At 42.6% G+C, this 22,004-nt stretch overlaps 1 protein-coding gene across 4 annotated transcripts in view; it reads right to left on the minus strand.

The window, feature by feature from the left end:
- The window catches only part of SHC4 (SHC adaptor protein 4), an 80,773-nt gene that overhangs the window by 24,329 nt on the left and 34,440 nt on the right, over window positions 1-22,004 (minus strand). For all 4 annotated transcript variants that reach the window (XM_084817129.1, XM_084817130.1, XM_084817132.1 and 1 more), the window contains exons 3-7: window positions 13,011-13,074; window positions 10,789-10,908; window positions 8,948-9,001; window positions 6,337-6,388; window positions 902-1,028 (exon numbers count right to left, since the gene is read on the minus strand). In XM_084817129.1, the coding sequence (XP_084673255.1) occupies window positions 902-1,028; window positions 6,337-6,388; window positions 8,948-9,001; window positions 10,789-10,908; window positions 13,011-13,074 (417 nt within the window). The remainder of the gene's footprint in view (window positions 1-901; window positions 1,029-6,336; window positions 6,389-8,947; window positions 9,002-10,788; window positions 10,909-13,010; window positions 13,075-22,004) is intronic.

Here is a 22,004-nt window from a genome sequence, read left to right on the forward strand (position 1 = left end):
AGAGGCTTCTGAGTTTCCTATGCCCTGCTGGACAGAAACCAATATGATGGGAGGAGTGACAGAGGCAATCTTTACCTCTCTGTCCCCCGTCTTTCCTGTTTTTGCTAGATGGGCTTTTCAGCCCATCTAACAAGGGTGCTTCAGAGGGGGAGGTAAAGAGGCTGGAGGAGGCTTGTATCCTGACCTCTCCCCTCCCCTCCCACTGGAATGCCCACTTTCCCCCCTCTCTGAGGTCAGGTTTCTGATCTCAGAGAGGCAGCCGGGGTGGTTCTTTCTGCACCACAGGAGGAGGGGTGAGATCTCCAACTCTATCTTCTGAGATTGTAGAGCTATCTCCAACCTCGGTGGGAGAAATCCAAATTATCCTATGGTCCCTGGGACACTTGCCCAGGGACCATAGCATTGCTCTCTAAAGTATTTTGCTTGTTTTTAGATGATGTACATACTCTGTCATTGCAGGCATCATCTTAGAAGCATTCTTTCCTATGAATTAAATAAATGGGGGACCGCTTCAGAAGACACCTGCCATCACCAGTGATTACAAGCAGCACAACAACAACAACAACAATAAATAATTTATCAAATGTCTGTTGCCTGAATAATTGGGGCACCCTTAAACAATTTTTAATTGATTAATCTAACGGAACCCTGAAACAGAACTTTGTGATTGTGATGAAATGATCAGGTTGTGTAAGATCAAAAACAAGGCAACACACAAAAAAATAAAGTGCTTATTAGTGAGGTTTGCTGTACAATGAGATTTGACATAAAGCTCTCTTGGTGAATGAGAAGAGGTGAGACATGTATGGGGATGAAGAGACAAGCATCGCATGCACCTTGAAAAACAGCATGCAAACCGCAGGAAAGCAATATTCATAGTATTTGAAAACACCGTGCTGACCTTTCATTGGAAGCAATCAAAGCAGAAGGATTCTTCAAGTACTGTTTGAACCGGAGCTCAAAAGCTTGTCCAATGGTATTTATGACTTCCTGGGCTATCCCACTGGGACATTCTAATATATGACATGCTAAAAACAATCAGGGAAAGTTGTGGGAAACAATTGAACTGATTTCATATATTACAGAAGACTTAATAGGTCAATAATCAAGAGTGCTGTGCAGATACAAGCCCCATTGACATTTATTTTTTATTTTATTTTTTAATTTGTGATACTTATATACCACAAAATAGAATAAAATCCCTAAGGGGTTCACATATAAATATTAAAATCACATTTAAAATACAATATTAAAAACAATTCCAATTCCAATAATAGTATAGAGCAGCTAGGTGGAACAGCATGATTACTTTAATTACAAGCCAGGGAAAGTCTGGGTGAACAAGTGCACTTTCAGGAGGTATTTGAAACATGCCACATATTCTGCCACCTGAACTGCACGGGGGAAGATTTTCCAAGGGCTGGGTGCTGCTACCGAGAAGGCCCACTAGTGAGTTATTACATGGCGACATTCCATTAAGTTTGTAATGACCAGCAAGGCCTCCTCTTACAATCTTAAAGGTTGGCTGGGCATATATAAGGGAAGGCGGTCTGCTAGATATCCTGGTCCCAAGTCGTTTAGGGCTTTGTATGACAATAACATAACCCTGAAGATGGCTCGGTAGCTAATATTTATTTATTTATTTATTCATTCATTCATTCCATTTCTATACTGCTCAATAGACAGCCAGCGCAGTTCTTTTAACAGAGATGTTACGTGAGCATAGCTGCGTGTCCCAGTGAGCACCCTGCCTGCTGCATTCTTCACTAGCTGCAGCTTCTGAACCAGGCACATGGGTAGTATAGAACAGTTTCTAGAGTTATACAACACAGGAATATGTATTTGGTTAGATTACTACCCCATTTCCTTCCCAAAGGGTCTAGGGCAGGTAAACAGCATTAAAATCAAAACATTTTACAATACAGAATCTATAAAAGTGTCACACAATGGCAGAGGTAAACAATATCCCAGATTTGCTTAGCTCCAGTAGTTAACAGTTCCTATGATATATTATGTACTTTTTACTGATTAGTAGGCCTTTTGTTTAGTTTTCAGAGTGGGCCTTTAAATAAACAATACATAAATAAATGCGCGCACACGCGCGCACACACACACGCGCACACACACACACACACACTGTAGGCCCCCACAGACTTTGTTGGAGTAACAAAAAGCAAAAAAATGGAGTAAGGAGGTGAAGTGAATGTTGAAATGAGTGAAATTGAAACCAGCAAGGACAGTTAAAAGGAAATCCTTGAAACACATTGTCCAGCTGGAGCAGGGCAGGCCCAAGACATTTGCTGCCTTGGCGAAGGAAAAGATAGCACACACATCCTCTTCCATTTCCACATACAGAAGCCAATTGGATCGGCACTTGTATCTTCCTTCAATACCGTCAACGGGACAATGTCTTTTACTGCAGCTGAAGGCAGCAGCTGGGCCAATTGGCACACACAGCCCTGTCCTCCAGCACCTCACTGTTGCTCCCTGCCCCCCAGCATCTGCTGCCTAAGGTGGCCACCTCACTCTGCTTAATGGTAGGGCTGGCCCTGATAGGGACTGGTGGATGTGCGCATCATTAGGCTTTAAAAACCATCTGAAAATAAAGTTGGAGGGAGAAGGTTCGGAAGAAGGGCCAGGATGAAGAGCATTACAAGGTGTTCGTCCAAGTGACCATTCATAGCATTATTCGGTCCAAAATCAGTAGATACTCATCCATGCCAATAATAGTGTTCACCTAAGTGAAATTTTGGATATGTATTAAAAAGGACAGGACAAGGCAGGTACTTTTTCCATAGTCATCTAAATCTTACTATAAAATCACCCATTGGGTGATTAGGCAAGAAGCAGTCTTTTTAAAAGTATATTATACTTTTAAGTAAATCGTAAATATTCACCAGAATAACAATTTTCAGTGGGCTGGGGGAAATGCACGATAAAATGGAAGTGATTTTCAATATGATGATAGCATGAGTACGTGTCATGATTAAGTTAGTACTCTGCCTTATAGAGTACTAATTTAGCATTACAAAACTAAAACAGGAAGGGAGAACAGTAATTTGGAAAGGATAAGAATGGATTGGACATCTATCAGACATTCTTAGACATTAAATGAGCAATTTAGCTAGCAACAGATATATCTGGTGAGACGTAACTGTATTTTAAGCTGAATACCTCAATCCTAAGCAGACTGACTTTGAAAAAAGTTCTGCTGATTTGTTTCCATGCAACGAAATACGAAGCACAATCCTATACATTGTGCTCTTATACTCATTAGGCTGTAATCCTGTGCACAACTATCTGAGGAGTTAGTCCCACTGAACACTTCTGAGTAAACATGAACAGGATTACACTGTTAGGCTTACACTCCTATGTCTCCGATTTTGTTCATGAAAGGAGGTATTCTGTATTCCTATTTTGGTTGCCTGCCAAATTTTGGTCTGCTGTATTTGGAATCACTGGAATCATATACAATACTCCAGAGGCAAATGCACCATTGATTTGTAGTGTCCTGTTATTATATATTCAGTTGCTTTGCTAATGACTCCTAGCGTTATTGTATCTGCAGAACAGCAAGCTTGAACCTTTATAGCAGAGATTGGGAATGTGTGGCCTTCCAGTTTTGTTGGACTGCAACTCCCAGCATCCCTCACTATTGGCTATGCTGGCTAGGGCTGATGGAAGTTGCATTCTAACATGCAGAGGGCTACATGTTCCCTTACTCATTGCAAGCCACGCTTTTCCAGCTCAGCCATCAGATGGCACTTTGATACCAGTCTTTAAGTAAGAGTTAGTTAGCCTTAGGCCAAGTATCAAAGAACAAAACTGATGATCTCTTGGATGTTCTTGACTTCCCCTGTCTACTGATGGACCTCATGGTTGCTTACACAGGTGGACACAGGTGAAACAAAACATACTTTTGTTTCAAAGTACACATATGTATGTGAAAATCTTTGGATCTTTTCTACCCAAATGTTCACATTTGTGGAAGCTGTTGCATGTAGTAGAATAAACGCCTGACTTCATCAAATTAGATGGTGTGGAAATGCAAATATATATATACTTAAATACTATTTTAAATAATATAGATTTAAAATTGCAGCTCCAGGGGCTCAGATCCAGATTGGAACCACAGTGTGGGGGAAGGGGTTTAACCCTCCCTTCTTCCTACTCAATTTTCCCAAACTACGTTTCTTAACAAACTACATCTATTAGGACTCTCTTATTTATTTTTTTCTCCTTAAAGTTATTGTCAGGCAAAATCTATACTTGATATTCGATTTAAGGATATTCGTGCACAGTATCGTATGACCAGTGCTCGTAAAACTTGCTTTCTGATTCAACTTGGTTTGTCTTTTAATTTTATTAAAGCTCACGCCAATTATTTGGGCAACTTATCCTTTCCCAAATATCAGGTGATGTTTTCTAGGGCTAGATTTAACTGTTTGCCCTCCGCTTTATGGGATGGCCATTTTGGGGGGATTTGCTACAATGAATGGCTTTGTCCTTGTAGGGACAGAGTAACAGAAAGTTTGATACATGTTTTCTTAGTGTGTAATTTCTGTAAAGATGAGTGAAATTGATTACTCACTCCTATTTTATTAAAATACCCAGGAAGGACTTTTAAGTGGTATTTAGGTTTTTTGTTGACTGATTCCAATAAAAGTAATAGAAAGAGTTGCCAAATTTCTCTTTTCTGCTGAAAAGCCTCATAAAAGAATTTTGTCAGCTTAAGGTTAGTTTATCCCTCTTGTCCCAGTGTTTATTTTTTCTCCTTTCATTTTGTACATGTATTTTTATTTTAACTTTTCTTTAATGTACAAGAATGTTTGTAGTTTGATGCTCTGCTTTGCCTTTTGATGGGTCTGTGGGCTACTTCACATGGAGCTTTTATCCTGCTATTGAGATTGCTCACTCATGGAAGTTTGCAGGTCCTTTTCATGATGTCGTTAACCTCCAGAGCACATCCAGAGGTGTTTCCTGCTTATTTCATCTCAAAAAGATCTGAAACTAATTAACTATCTTTTTAACTTGGAATGTTACATGATTAAAACAGCCACTAGATGGTGACGTTCACTGAGTTCTATGGAACCTTGAAAATTAAAAGCTTGCCCTCTCAGCAATCATGTGGTTGCTGTCTGGGAGCCGGCGATAAATGTGGAAAGGCTCCACAATGGGAGGACTGTGGAGGTTTTCTTTAGTGTAAAGGCAGCCTGAGAGTGTACAATAAACTTTGAGTTTGAGTTGGGGTGGGGCAGCCATTTTCATCAGGGAAATCACAGAGAGGGAAAGGGTTAAAGCCTTATTCCCCAGTCCCAATCCAGACCTGGGCGGGGGGTGGGATTTCCACAGCTGTTTTGTTGCTGATTAAGTTAAAGATACGAAAGGGCATAGCCTGAAGGGACATGGGGCAGCCACCTTGCTTAAGCTAAGCAGGTTTGGGTCTGGTCAGTGCTTGGAGGGGAGACCACCTGGGAACCACATGTAGTCACCTTGAGTTCCACAATGGAAGAAAGGTGGGATACAAATGTAGTAAATAAAATAAAAAATAGAATAAATAAATGCAATGTAAGTTATGTCGCGTCCTTTGAGCTGAAATGGTGAAACCCATGTCAGTTCTGATTGCCTCTGAGGAAGAGCACCACATCAAAATGTGCAGGCATTCCCCAATAAATCATTGACAGTATATCCAGCATTCCCACCCACACTGAGAATAAACACTTGCACAATTTTCAGATATAACTAGTATATTCTCTTATATACCCCTGAAGGATTCCTTAGACCTAAAACCATGTGTGCCTCATTGTCCAATTTGTTCTTTTCAAAAGCGTAATCAAAACTCGACAATAAATATACATTAGTGTACGCTTAGGTGATTTACTGCATACATACTTGAACTACATTGGTCCTTTGTACTAAAGCTTTTAGTACTAAAAGCTACGGAGTCTTGGAGTCTAACAATGGCAGAAACATGGTGTATGTATTTTTAAAATAAATAAATTGCCACTGGTTCCCTCAAGTCAGCATTTGTTTATTATATATTGTAACTGCTTGATTTGTATCTGGCTCTTCCTCCAAAGGGCGATGGTCTCACCACAATCTTGCAAGGTAGATTCAGCGAACTGCCCAAAGCTACAAAATGAGCAGGAATTTCTTTGCGCTGCATTACACAAACGTGCTTTGTGTTTTGTACATTGTGTTTTAAATGTATTTGTTTTCATGCTATGTTTTAATTAAGATTTTGTTTTAATTCCATTTTTATTGTTAGCCACCTCAAGTGCCATAATTTGGCAGAAAGGCCAAATATAAAATAAATAAGTAAAGGGTTGTGCCTACCTCTTTGATTAACGGGATCTTTAGCGACATAGGCAACATAGTCTGTTGTATCCTAAAACACACAAAATCAAAAAGGCAACCAATCTTATTTAATGAGTTTAAATTAAAACAATCTACATTACAGCAGGCTCTTTTCTTTCTTTCAAGGAAAGCAGACACGGTACTAAAAACGCAAGTGACAACAAAGACTGAGTAGACAAGGAAAGCTGAACTACAAACATTTTCAAGTGAAACAAATTCCTCTCCTAACCATCACTTTGTCCATACTGTTCTTATATCACTAAAACCACCACCCAAAGCCTCTATGGGTAGGGCTAATTTAATTATGCCTCCCAGCTAGGTCTGTTTTTGGTTTGTGTCAGTTTCAGATGCATTCATTCAGAAGCCTGTTCCATCCTGTTTCTTGGTTAATATGTGATTTTAAAAATAATCTGCATGAAATATTGAATTTAAATACATATTTTAACACATTTTCCCTAAGCATATGGATTTCTAAAGCTATTTCATCCTGAAATACACATATTTATATGCACTTTGGAACATTTTTTTAATGGAGAACTCCATTGCAAAATTCGAAGTAGTGCGAAATATGAAGGATAACTGTTTCCCAGCCTGCACATTCATCCGTGAACAGGTCAGTTCGCTTTGAGATGCAGACCGAAAGAAATCCTCAAGGATCCCTACTCCCAGCTATGACACTGGTTTCAATAAACCAAATGCCATGCTGAGACTGGATGTTCTAAACCGATATGGACTGTTCATTCTGCCTGCTATCTGCACTGGCTGACCAGTCCTGTGGACCATGATTGCTGTAGCTACGCTTGCAGCTTCTCATTGGCTAGGCAGTCTGTCACTTCATAGTCATGCGAGAGAGCTGGTTATTGTCACTCCATAACTTCTACCATTTTGAACTTCTTGACCCCCGCCAAAAAAAAACCCCTCTTCCCACAATCTAAACGGTGCTGGAGGCAAGATTACTGTCCAGAGTACCAGTTATGCACTCTTACACAAACCGTATTGAAGAGAATTGCTCAGCAGCATAGCATAGCATAGCATCATAGGGGCCTGCAAGACCATCGAGTCTAACCCCCCTGCTCAGTGCAGGAAGCCTGATTCCCAGGCGGTCTCCCATCCAAGTACTAACCAGGGCTGACCCTGCTTAGCTGCCGAGATCAGATGAGATTGGCCGCATCCAGCCCTTTGCTCGACGTCATAGAATCATAGGGTCAGAAGGGGCCTACAAGACCATCGAGTCCAACCCCCTGCTCAGTGCAGGAAGCCTGATTCCCAGGCAGTCTCCCATCCAAGTACTAACCAGGTCTGACCCTGCTTAGCTGCCGAGATCAGACGAGATCTGGCGCATCCACCCCTTTGCTCGCCTGTAATTCAGGACTAATGAATTGCCTCTGTAATATTTTTCCCTAATCCAATACATTAAAAAACTGCATTCTAGAAAAGCTAGCCAAGCATTTGTCAAAATTGATTGAAGTATACTATAACACATTAGGGGCACAATCCTATGCATGTTTAGACAGAATAAAGTCCTACAACTCCCAGCATTCCCCAGCCAGATTGTGGGGAGTTGTAGGACATTGTTTGTTCTAAACATGCATAGGATTGCACCCTAAATCTATTGTTCTTTCTTAGCTAAGGAGATGCCACAATACCTGGATTATAGGCTTGTAGTGATGTAGCATACGACAATCCCTATAATTAGCATAATGGTGTTATAGTTACTGGATGTACATGCAATAGTTTCCCTCTGTGACTAGTTTACAAACAGTAAAAAAAAAACAACTAATTTACTTCCCCAAATGGCATATGAAGCTGCCTTGGATAACTCCTTTAGAGTTCTGTTTGGTTCTGGCTGAAACCTGGAGTGGATTCATTTCCCCACTGACATCAGAGCCATGAGCCTCCACTGGGTCCATCTGACCCAGTATTGTCTACTGTGACTGGCAGCAACTCTCCAAGGCTTCAGGCTTTCCCAGCCCTGCTACTAGAAATCCTTTTAAAGCCAGGATGAGCAACACTACGGCCTCCCTGGTCTTTCTTGCAGCCACCACCTTCACTCGCACTGCTGCTGCAGTGCAAAACTTGCTGCCAACGTTTGGTGGTGCGGGAGCAAAAAAGCAGAGATTTCTCTTTAAGACAAGGCATGCATGGAGTGCATGCCTTGTTTTAAACCCAAACTGCATACCCCGAAGGCTTCTGGGACCACAGTTTTGCTTTAAAACAAGCTGCACGCTACCTGCGCACCGATTTTTAAAGAGAAATTGGCACCTTTTTTGCTGCTGCAGCCCCCCTGAATTTTGGCAGCAATTTTGGCAGTATGCTGGCAGAAATTGCAGCAGCAGTAAGGAAAGCTGTGCCCCCAGTGGGGAGAAATTGTCCCCAATACCACAGAGGTCACAAACCCCTGTTTTAAACAAAGATTGAAGCTGAGACCTTCTGCATACGAAGAAGTGATCTACCACTGAGCTATTTCTCCCAAGAAGAGTCAGGAATATGAACGGCAATTTAACTTGGGAATGAGTCATGGAAGAAGTAAGATAACTGGCATGCAATGTTAGACAGAACACATTCCTTACGTTTAGAAGTCCATACTTACAGGATCACCTCCAGAGGCAAATGAAATGGACTGCATGTGGTGATTGGCAATAATCTGAAAAATATAACAAATTCATTTGCTGCCCAACTATAAATCATCAGAGAATTACCAAATTAGAGTTCATTACAAGTTGCAACTGATTTGCGAATTGTGCATACTGTCCCATTGTGGGTGGCTAAGCTGTGGCACAGATGGTAGAATTATGTGGCATACTTGGAGGGAAGCAAGAAAGCTCATGGCCTGCCTGCCTCTCTTATACTGTGCTGCTGCCTGATCCATAGCTGCTACTGCTGCTAATTAACATTTTATGGTATTTTCAAGTATTCAAAGTGCTTCACATACATTAGTATTAATTAATTAATAGACTCTTATACTGTGCTGCTGCCTGATCCCTGGGTAATAACAACAATAAAAATAATAATAAATAACATTTTATAGTGCTCTCAAGTGTTCAAAGTGCTTCACAGCATTACCTATTATTAATTAATTTACTCTTATACTATGCTGCTGCCTGATCCCTGGCTAATAATAATAACAACAACAATAATATTTTTATAACGCTTTCACGTGTTCAGGGTTTCCCAGATGGCCACACTCTCCTCCTCTAGGCCTACCCCCTTTCCCACAACCACTTGGTGTTTTCTTGGCTTTTGTGCAACCCCTCCCCATTCTAAAAGGTTGAAATTTATTTTTTATTGATTGATTTTATTGATTTACAATATATATATACCGCTCCACGTCAAAGATTTCAGAGCCGTGAACAACAAGATAAAATAATAAAACCCCATAATTAAAACAATTAAAACATTTTAAAAGAACAGATTCTGAACTTAATAAACCACAGCTGGTCACTCAGGGAAGGCCTCTCGAAATAACAATGTCTTCAGGAGGTGCCAAAAGCAACACAGCGTTGGCGCCTGCCTGACTTCCAAAGGCAGAGAGTTCCACAGGAAGTGGGCCACCACAATGAAGGCTCTTTACCTGGTGGACTCCGACTGGGCCATAGGTCCATGTGGGACCACCAGGAGCAAGCCCTCCGATGACCTCGGTGACTGGGCAGATTGGTAAAGAAGGCAGTCTCTCAGGAAATGCCTCTCCTAAGGTTTAGTTACTAACAGTAAGAGTTTAAGTTAAAATATGCGGGGGGGGAGGTTTTAATTCTTGGCCCTGCCCTCTTTACCTTTGGCCTCACCCCATTTTGCCTTTGGCCCCACCCACCACTGGAATGCATCCCCTGAGAGCTTCTCCAAAATCGAATTCAGCCCTCTGGTTAAAGAAGTTCTGCATCCATGTTGAATTTTAAAAACAGACAAAGCTGCACATTATGTATTTAACACAGTGTGCAGTTTGGCCCTAAGTGAAGTGGTTTGAGCACTTAGCAACAGGTCTTTATAAAAAGTATTGTTATTAGCATCTTGCATTACCATTAACCATGGCTAGCCAATGCTTGAATGGACCAATGGAGGGCAAAGGTGGGGGTGGCGGGGTTGATGAAATCCACTAGTCCTGCTGCCCAACTCCTCCCAATTTTTTAGCCACTAAAAATCTAGCCCCCGCCCTAGCCTCCAAGGAACAATAGTTAAGAGGGCCACCGCACAAGTTAAAGGGGCTGGCTTTCCTTTAATCTTCCTCTGCCCTGTAATTTGAGCACTGGGTCTAGCTCTGCAGCACACCACACATTAAAAAGCCATCTAATCCTTTTCCAGCACACTCCAAAACCATGCATTTCAAAATATATACTTAGGGTTGTATTTCCCAAAATACTGGTTTCATAGATGGTGTCACCTGAACAAAATAAAAGTGTGGATGTAAAGAATTAAAAACAAAATGTACCAGCCTACCTGCTGGGTCTCAACATTCAGTAGAGTAAGACTGGTTGTTGAGACAGTCAGTGTTATATTCATCCCAGAAAACTGAAGATTACTTTTACCAAGCACAGGAGACAGAAATTTAGCTGGAGGCTGTAAAGACAACAAAATGCCTATTTGTTAGTCTCCATATTTCATTAGAAACCAAGAAATAGAGTTAATTATTTTAAGATTGTTCTTAATACCCAGACCCTTGGGAGGTGTGTTGCGGAATAAGCTAGACATATTATTAGAGGAACCACGTGTGCAGTTACAAGGATCCCAACCAACATGGTAACGATGGGTGTGGGTAGCAACTATGCTGCTTAGGGTACATGGAAAGGGGAGCTCTGGATACTCCAAATGTTATAATTTTGATAGAATAAGAATAGTGGATGCCCGGAAGCCCATAATGTAGGGGCTTACTGGAATCCAGGAAGAAAATGTGTGTGTGTGGGGGGAGGGTGTCCAAGCCAAATGTTATCTGTGTCAATGGAGGCTGATAGCTCCGATTTCAGTGGGGCTGTGAAGCCATTCTGGGGTTCAGTCAGAACCAGCCAGAACTCTAAAAGAGCTATCCAAGATGCAGAACCCTACCCCCAAAAGACATTCAGCACCTTGGATAGCTCCTTTACTGTTCTGACTGAAACCCAGCATGGATTCACAGCCCCACTGAAATCGGAGCCACCAACCTCCGCTGATCTGTGTAGTGGTGGCATATTCAGCTACTGGGACGACCTCAACAGATGCAGAAACGGTCAAAGTCCCAGATATCCTACATGAAGACTCCACCAGAGCGAGAGGAAGCAGCGCTTAGGCACCTTACATTGCGTTTGGATGAAGCTCCAGCTGGGAGCCCCTAATCTCCAGCTAGGAACTGCCGTCATTCAGGCCACCGGAGGGAGAAGCAGCAGCAGCCCTTCCATTGTGCTTGTTTATTTTATTTGTTATTTATTTAGTACATTTCTAACCCGCCCAATAACTAATGTTCTCTGGGTGGATTGCAACCAGTTAAAAAAGTAAAATGCCAGTTTGAAACACAAAAAAATATAAAATACAATACACATATTTCAAAGAATAAGGGAGCAATCCTATCAAGATCGATGGTCACCTTTGACCCCAAGGGCGACCGCCTATCCAGTGCAGGGTGGCAGGAGTGGTGAGGAGCGGATCTCCTCCTTGCTTCCCCAGCCCTGCTTTCATGGGACCTCGGAGTGTGGGATCTCGGAGCGTGGGAAGCGGTGGCTGGATGACATATAGGATGTGCATACCGGATTTCCAACTTCCCCGCCCCAGCCTGCCTCCGGAAATGCCCTGTTTTTGCTGCTCCGCATTGCTCTTACGAGCGCAGAGTGCGGGGCCAATCCGCGCTGCCTACGAGGCGGTGTGGGAGGGGGTGGGGGTCAATTCTTTGGGAACCAACCTCAGAGTGTGGGCTCCGAGGTTGGTTCCTGGGAACCGACCCATCCTATGGCTGACTAGCCGCTAACTAGCGGCCATAGGATTGCGCCCTAATATACAAAATAAAATAAAAAACAATAAGCAGCACAGGAATCAGTAAGACACTCATCATAACTTAGAACTAGGTCTCTAAAATGCCTGGGAGAAAAGGAAGGTCTTTGCCTGGTGCCAAAAAGATAACAATGTAGCTGCCAGGCGAACCTCTTTGGGGAGTTCATCCATCAGTGGGGGACTGACACGGAGAAGGCCTTCCCTCTCTCTTGTATGTAGCCTCTCACCCAGCTAACTTTGGCAGGGGCACCCAGAGGTGGGCCTTTGAAAATTACCTGCGGGTCCGAGCAGGTACATGTAGGAGGAGACGTGCCTTTAGATACTCTGGTCCCAAGGCGTTTCGGGCTTTAAAGTTCCACACCAACACTTTGAATTGAGCTTGGAAATGGACTAGAAGCCGGTGCAACTGACAAAGCAGCAGCATCACGTGGTCGAATCAGCCAATCCCAGTTAGTAACCTAGCAGCTGTATTTCAAACTATTTTGATGCTTCTTTGGGAGTAGCCTTTGCCTGCTTGCTCAGTGCCTGCTCATTTGTTATTGTTCTTTTAAACAAACAAGATATTTGAAAATAGAGCAGATCTCCGAAGGGGAGACCCTAAAAAATGAACCTGATACTTCCCATTGATCAGGAGATCCTGTTGATCAGGAGAGGGAGAGCAAAAGAAAGGAAAACACTAACCCTCCAAAGGTTATAATATTTACCTTCCGCTTTTTTACGGCCCCATGCACTCCTGGCACAGCTTCACACAGCCGACTTATTGCTTCCCTTCAAAGAAAGAACAGATAGCACAAACGGTTGACTATTTACTAAGGTGGGTTATTAGTGCAGCCTCACCATGAGACAGTGAAGACTTCTTTTGGAGATTTAAGTCCTTTTTGGTTCCAACAGAACAACAACATTGCTGGAATTTGCCTACAAGCACATGGCTGGTCTGCCTGTAGGTAAGTGAAGCATTAGTCCCAGGTGCTACTAAAGAAGCCAATCGCTGGATGCTGCTATGGATGTTTCACCCTTAAAGGTGGCCTAGAAATATGTTGAGATAGACAAATAGAATTACAAGAATCCCATTTCAGTTTGCACAAATCATCGAAACGTGTCCCACTCGCGACCCTGAATACGAATGCAAACAGTAGCGGATTTTCGAAAAAAGCTTGCAGATCTGATCCCCAAGCTTTTAAATCATGTTCAGAAAATGTGTATTTTAAAAAATATGTGTACTTCAAAATGCGCATTTTTCACACTTTCATCAATGGGGGGAAGTTCCAGCTTTTGAAAAATGTATGCTTTCCCCTTCGAAAAACACACTTTCCCCACTGGAACAAAAAGAAAAACAGGTTGCAAACAAAACAGGAGCGAGGCAAAACAAGCTTCAAAGTGGAGTTCTCCCATCCCAAGACACTTGCAGCCATCAAATACAGCCATTGCCCTTTTCAAGTATATGATTGCTGTACCCTGGAGTTGCAGTAGGAAGTAAGGTGACAAGGAAGAAGGTGTCAGGGTGGACACTGAGCCCATAGAATCCCAGAGTAGTTCTGATTCTGAGGAAGAGGAGTTGCTCCTGGGAGAGGAGCGCGCTCCTCTTTCCCAGGGCCAACAGCTGACGGAGATTCCTCCCACCAGCATTCCTAGCTTAGATAGCAGTCCTGGGAGTGACAGAGCGCGGGAAGCAGACTTGATGGATGCGCGACGCCGACGCAGAGAGCGGTGCCAAATGGAGGGCGCAGAAAGGAGGCGTAGTGCCCGGTTGGCGCGCAAACAACGGCTGTGCCCAGAGGATCCAAGGGAAAAGGGGAGGGACTCTCCCTAGCCCTTAAGTTCAGGGGTCTGCCAGTGATTCCCTTTCAAACGGGGACCAACTGTTCCAACTTAGGGCATAGGTACTCTGCTGCTCATATCTAGTTGCTAACGGTAGAGTTGTTAAGTTGTAAAAGAGGAATAAAGCTTTAAAAAGAATCCCTTTGTCTGTGTCTGGACTTGGCTACTGGATTAGACTGAGAGAGGCCTCCAAGGAGCCCTTGACAGCAGGCTGGTCCGAGACATTTTGGTACCTGCGAAGGAAAATTAAAACAGCTTCCTCCACTCCACAGTATAAAAATACCTGGCCCTCTGGGTCATTGCTTGTGCTTTCGCACTTACACCACATCCTGTTAAAGAAGTTATGTGTTTACTCTGTACTCACTCTCTTCCTGTCTGCTTAAGACACCAAAATCAGTTGTATAGCCCCAAGTCACAAGAGGATGAACTACACATTTGAAAGTAAGGATTCTGTGGTATAGCACATGTTTGGCATGAGGAAGTCTGTGGTTCAGTCCCTATATCCCTAGTTAAAAGGATCAGGTGGATAATAAGATAAACCCTTCTCCTTCAGACTTTGGGAACCTGCTGCTGATAAAAGTAGACAGTATTGAGTTAGATGGACAGACTGACCTGGTATACTGCTGCCGCCTCTGTTCCCTAATGGCCGTAGGTTAATTCACTTCAGATACTTCTTTTTAAATAGCATTTTGCAGAAGAGAATCCAAATGTTGGGAGGGATGCGGCTCAGTGGTAAAGCATCTGCTTTGCATGTGGAAGGTCCCAAATTCGATCCCTGGCATCTCCAGGTAGGGTTGGAAAAACTCCCACCTGAAACCCTAAAGAGCCATTGCTGCCAGTCAGTGTCGACAATACTGGGCTAGATGGACCAAGGGTCTGACACAGGATAAGACAGCTTCCTGTGTTCCTATGTTAACTGGGATAGAGCTTGATGGTGTATTTCCCTTTCTATCAAAATACTTCCAACCTGGGATAGATTTCACTGTATACTCCTTCTCCCAGAGCCATAGTAGTGTGGTAGAGTTGGATCATACAGGAGCCTCGTTTAGCCAGGCAGCTGAATGGGTGACCTTGGGCAAATAACTAGCAATCTAACCTACCTTGCAGAGTTATTGTGAATATTAAGCTGCCTTAAGCAGTTTTTTTTTAAGGCAGGATATAAATTTAACAAAAAAACACCCTTAACATCTAATACCATTTCCTTCCCACCCACATTTAATTGTATGTCCTCTCTTTTAAATATTCTCTTTGTGGAGTTTCTCCAGATGGAGAAAAAAAGCAGATGGCTAATAAAATGTTTGTGGCATTTAATGCCCTACATCAAAGACAGAGAAATTACACACCATATAGTCAAATGGCATGCTGCATTATCCCCACCCCCCCATGCCTCAACAAAGAAACATCTGATATAAGATCATTCAGAGTCTCTGTTTTGTCATGGAATGTAGCATTGAATTATCCTCCTCACAGTTCTGCAGAGAAAAAAGAAGTTAGCTTTGCCAAAGTCACTGACACTGTGCTTCCAAATCATTGGTGTTTGAATGCCACAGGAAAACACCTAGTCCTTAGAATCAAAATGTAAACTATATGTGTGTTGTTGTTGTCTTTCAAAGCTTTACATATTAAACAGTATGAGACTGACAAAGAAGCAGTGATCAATTCACAGTTAAACTCCAGCGAACCTTTGCAACTAAAACACACACATTTCAGGGAACAACTCTCATCCATACTATTGCAACCATGAATATGTAATCACGTTATTTTCACAGAGTTGGAAAACAGGTCACCAGTGCCCACTGGCTCTAATAGGCTTTAATTCTACATGGCAAATTCAGTTTTAGACTATCATGTGCAAAAACAACAAGATGACATGCATTTTTCTTTAAAGCAACCTACCCTATTGTAACAGTAGTTGGGTTCCTTGACCCCAAACCATATTTGCTGCATTTAGTTGCTTCAATAAGCACCCTTTTTCCTCACACAGATTTTTGAATGAAAGTGTCAGGGTAGAAACTAAGCCCAGAGAGCCTCAGAGCAGTTTGGATTCTGAGGAGGAACAGCAATCCGTGGGAGAGGGGCCAGCTCATCCCTCACAGGCCCAGCACCTGGCAGAGATTCCTCCTGCCAGCATTCCTAAGATAGATAGTGACCCTGGCAGTGAGGGAGTGCGGGAGGGGAGCTTCTTAGATGCTCGACGCAGACGCAAAGAGCGACAAGCGATGGAGGGCGCGGAAAGAACGCGTAGCGCCTGTTTGGCGCGCAAGCAACAGCCGCCTCCCATAGACCCAAGGGAAAGAGGGAGGAACTCTCCCTAGCCCATAAGTTCTGGGTCTTCAAGTGACTCTCTTTCAAACGGGGATCAACTGCCTACTTGAAGCTTAGGCCACTCTACTGTTCCTTGCTTTAGTCACTGGTGATTAGCATCTGAAAGAGTCATTAAGTTGTAAAAGGATTAAAGCTTTGAAAAGAAATCCTTTCGTCTGTGTCTTGAGTTGGCTATTGGAATCTACTGAGAGAGGCCGCCAAGGCGCTCCTGACAGAAAGAAATTTATCTGGCCATATGAGTTTGCCTTCAGAGAAATGATGGACAAAACCCATTCCATAAATAAGTTTTCTACTATCTGGGCTGGGGCCTGCTGGGAGTTGTAGGCCTTTTTCTGTCGAGACATGCATAGAATTGCACCTTTAATTACTTTAGATGGATATAATCACTACGAGTTTTGCTTAAAGTGATGCCTGATGGGTCTGAGAGGAATTTGACAAAAGGGCTTTAGGCTGCAATACTATGCACACTTACCTGGGAGTAAGTCCTGAACAGGTGGGGTCAGGGATTAGCATTTGGCAGAAAGGTATTATGAAGGGGGGGAGGGAGAGGAGGACCAAACTAGACAAGAGACACCATTATCTGATCTTCCATTTCTTATTTTGATACAACCAGCATGAAAATTAGGCTGCCCATGTGGTGTACTTTACAAAGGTAGTCCTCAATTTGAAGGTATTTGAAAGGGTCTGGTCCAAAGATAAAGAACCATAAGAATGGCGACCAGGGGCCTTATAGGCCTTTTCTACATGAGGCATTGATCATGGACTTGTCATTCCCTACTCATGGTTATTTACAGGTTGCTTAGATGATATCATGCCCCGCCAGTTTTGCTTCTGTGTCTAACCAGTACTTTCGGTGAGGTTTTTTTAGAGCAGGGAAAATGCGGTATTTAATTGTGAAAGCAAAAGAAAGTGCTATTTCCTCTTGTGTATTTGCATTATTCTGCTGTACCACAGTGCCACCTAGAGGTTATGTAGCAGAAAAGCAGGAAAGGAAATGCTCCCCATGTACTGCTCAGATCTCAATTCTGCGACAAAATCGAAAGTAGATATAGCAGATTAACTCTGCTTTAGAGTTCTTACTGAAACCGGAAGCAGATTCATTGCCCCACTGACATCGGAGCCACCAGCCTCCACTGGATAAAGAACACTGATGATGTAAGTGAGGTGATTCAAACTGTCCTGGATGAAACTGCACTCCCCACAGAGGTGTCAGGATTGATTCTGAGTGCAGAGAGATAGTTAGCATCTCAGATTCAGAAGAGGAGCAGCCAGAACTGGGGGAGGTTTTTTCACAGGCCAGCTCAGATATGGATAGGTGTGCTTCTCAGGTTACCAGCTCCCAGAAGGCCAGGCATGAAACCTCATCCTCACATACCTCTGTGAGAAACAGCGAGCAGGAGGAGGAGGAGCTTGAGGTCTGTGTCCTAAGGGACGCCATGCGGAGATGCAGAGCTAAGACAGAAACGTCAGAGGCAGAGCTTAGATGTTTGAACCAGTTAGCAATGCGTGATAGGCTATGCAGGGAAGCAGCAGGCGAGGGGCGGAACCTCCCTCTCTAAGTTAGCCTAGTCAGACAGCCACCTTTTCAAACGGCGGGCAACTCTCGTTTATTCCCATTTGAATCCCCTGGAGGCATTCCTTTGTAGCCAGAGAGTCTTCGAGTATTTGCATCTGTAATGAGCCTGAGAATAATGAATTAAAGGCGTGAGACTGAAGCCTCTCTTTTTGTGTGTTGTGAGTGCTGGAGGAAAGAGGGAGGGCCAAAGGAACCATGACAAGAGGAGAATATATGCAGCTTTGGGGTACTACTTCATCTATCACTTTCCTTGGATGCTCGGCATGCCTTTTTATCAGCTTTGGCTGATACACCAGCTGCAGTGTTACCTGGAGAAGGAGGACTTGGTTTCAGCCTTCCATACTTCAGTTGCCTTCAGACTGGATTGTTGTAATGCACTCTACATGGGTCTGGCTTTGAAAACAGTCCGGCAGCTTCAGTTGGTCCAAAATGCAGCAGCCAGACTTTTGTCTGGTGCTCACAGATCAGAGCACTCTTATGGCAACTCTGTTGGCTTCCTATTTACTTCCAGGCTCAATTCAGAGTGCTGGTTCTAGCCTTTAAAGCCCTAAACAGCACCTTTAAAACCCTAAACTGCTTTGGACCTGGTTACCTTGGGAGTTGCTTGTTCCCATATAAATCTACCTGGGAATTAAGATCAGTGTTACAGGTCTTGCTATTGGTACCATCTCAGGAGAGCCAACAAGTAAGCAGGAGAGACAGGGCCTTCTCTGCGGTGCTGCAACAACAACTCTCGAATGCTCTTAGAGTTGAAATTCATCCGGCTCTCTCTTTGTGTCTTCTTTAGAAATTGAAGACACTTTTATTTCAATGGGCTTTTAATGTGTAACACCTAGTTTTAGGTGACCAGCTATCCAATGCAGAGTGGGCAGAGCATGGAGGGGATTTTCTCCACGCTCTGGCTGCCTTGCATTTGCGGCTAGATGGCTGAACATTTCTTTCGGCTATCTAGCCAGGACAGCTCAGAGCGGGGGAAGGGGCAGAGGCCGGATGGCGCATCGTAACAGCACTTCCACTGTCCCCTCTCCTCCCCGCCCCCAGGAACGCCCCCTTTTACCCGGCTCCTCTTTGCTCCTATGAGCGTGGAGCCGGGGACAAAATGCGCCACCTAAGAGGCAGCAGAAGAGGGGGCGGGAAGTCAGTTTTCCAGGAACCGACATTGGAGCACTGGCTCCAAGCTTGGTTCCCAGAACACAAAAAATCTTATGGCCGTTTAGCGGCCATAGGATTGCGCCCTTAATGTGTAACTTTGTTTTTTTTGGTTAACTCTTGCCACCATTGCAGTTCTATTTCACTTTGTTTTTCAGTGTTGGCTGTATTTTGTTACTGGTTTTAGAAATCATTTGTTGTACTTGCATTTTTACTTATTATATTACATGGTTTTACTCTTGTGTTGTATGTTGCTCTGGGTACCTATAGCAGGAAAGCTGGATTTAAATATAATAATAATAATACAACATTCAGTTTAATCATAATTTATTATGTTCAGTTTACTATTATTATTATTATTTTATTACATTCAGTTTAATTCCCATCCTGCAAACAATTAATCAGAGAAAAAGGCCTTGCCAGATGCCTAGCTACTAAATTGGCCTTTATAAGGATGTAAAAATCTTCTCTTCAGGCATATACAGGGGCCCAATAGCGAATGAAACAGAGTGGCTTGTTATGTAGAGAAAATACACAGAAAAGCTGAATGAGGGGGGAAATGAGGGGCAACTGAAATTTGGCAATAAATGAATGCTCAGCTGCTTCATCCAAGACCCTCTGGGGAGAATGAATACGCCCAAAGCAAACCCAATAACAAGGGTTCTCATTCTTGAAAGCAGAAAAATAGCAGGGCTTCGGGAACAGCTACCCAATCCAGTAATTCCCTCCCCCTGCCAGGGGGAAGTCAATGTTTTCTAGTAAGTGGTCTCTATTATTTTTATCGCCCAGTGGGAAACACCTTGTCGAACAGCCCAAAATCTTTACTCCCATGGAAACATTTTGATAATCTAAAGAGAGTTAATGTAAAGACTGGATAATGAGCTAGGAAGTTCAAATCTTTCCCCTCATGAATTGGCCTTAGGCAAGCCTCTCTCGGTCTCTCTCTCTGTCTCTTGTCAGCCTCAGCTTCCTATATGTGGCCTACTCTACAGGTTTGTTCCATGGCTGTCAAAATAGAGGATTAAAAATGTAAGTAGTACCCAGTGAAATTTCAGAAGCCAGAGGGCTGGTTAAATAAGATTTGCAGGGGAGAGAAACAACTGTGTTGAACAGAAGTAGCTAGAGAGCTTCGGCTATTGGGCGGTATAGAAATGAAATGAAATGAAATGAATAGATAGATAGATAGATAGATAGGATAAATGATGCAGAAAATGAAAACCAAAACATGTAATGGTACTTCATTTTGATAATTTATATAGATTGCAGGATTCTTCTTTTCTTGACATGGAATTTATGTTACCGTGACACCTAATTCGGATTTTCTAAAAAAGCAGAGAATAGATACAAGTCTTGGTTCTGCTTGAACCTCTTGGGAGTGGGTTATTTGCTCACTGCTGCAAACCTAATGCAGTGTGCATCCATTTTAATTTGCCAGATGTTTTAGGGCACTGGCCATCTTCTAGTGAATTCTGGCACCACAGCATTTGCTTAAAAAAGGCCACTTGATGATGAGCAAGATCTCTACTCAACTAAATAAATTATATAAATGTTTCTGTTGCTTTTTGGTTGACATACTAATAAAGTGGTGTAAAAAAAATAGTTAAAAATGCATTCTAAAACCAACAATACAGTTACAAGCGTAAGAACATATGAGCCATGCTGGATAAGACCAAACACCCAGAGTGACACTACATCAGAGGTATGTGCCAGACAACTGGCACTGCTACTAAGTAAGCTGGAAGAGGCCCACTGAGATGGAATGGGACTCACTAATGGGCATTTTGCTAGTGCCCCCTCAAACCAGGAGCTGCCTTTGCAACCAAAACAATCAATATAGCAAAGATATCACTATGAAAACAAACAGGCAGCAGCAAGAACCAAGGCACAAAAAAAAGAATGTAATCTTCATAAAAAAACCAATAGAAGAGAATAATATTCATCATTTGTTAGAAGGAGGAAAGGGATGGAGACAAACACATCTCCTGGAGAAGGAGTTCCAGAGCCTAGACACCACCACCACCAAGAAGGCCTTGCCTACATACCTACCCGTCTAATCTCAGTTAAAGGAGGGATGCAGAACAGAGTCACCTCTGAAGATCTCAGTATGATGTCATACCCCAGATAGCCTGGTAAAGGTCTATAGAAATGGTGTCCCCTTTTGACACCTATGGACTGGGTGAAAAGCTTTAGTAAAAGACCACTAAAATTGTTCTCTGTACTTCTGTATGAGGGACAGTGATATATCCTATTCATATCTAACACATCTGTTTATTACCACTGGTATCTTTGTCAACACATACTGAGGCAAAGACAATCATATTGCAATCTCCACTTTCAGTTCTATGACAATATTGTTTTGTTTTTGTAATTCTATTTGAAAAATCTATTTTATATATTAAAAAGTAGAAAAGATGAGGCAGGGGAGAAGGAAGGAAGAAAGGGTATGCTTACAGTGCAAATTTATTCTACACTACTTGCACTATCATGGTTTCCCTTAAACAATATCCTGGGAATTTTAGTTTAATGTAGATCCTAAGAATTTTGGTAGATATCACTCCCCATACCATGAGTTTCACTTTCCAGGTGTCCCAAAGAAGAAGGAATAACCACTAAACCTGTACATATATGAAAGAGGACATATATGTTAAACATGCTTTTTAGTCTCTCAGTTCTAAAAATTGCATTAGTGCAATTTTAGATTTTTGTACTGACTGCTGTGGGCTTTTATATGGGTTTCTACTTTGGTTTTATTCTGTTTTAAACTTACGGTTTTTATATTCTATTTTGCTGTGTTATTCTATTTTATGGTTTTAAGTTTGTTTTGTGAACC

The sequence above is a fragment of the Heloderma suspectum genome, chromosome 11, assembly GCF_057233095.1.
Source record: "Heloderma suspectum isolate Gila_16-S chromosome 11, 16-S_ref, whole genome shotgun sequence".
In the NCBI taxonomy this organism is placed as follows: Eukaryota; Metazoa; Chordata; class Lepidosauria; order Squamata; family Helodermatidae; genus Heloderma; species Heloderma suspectum.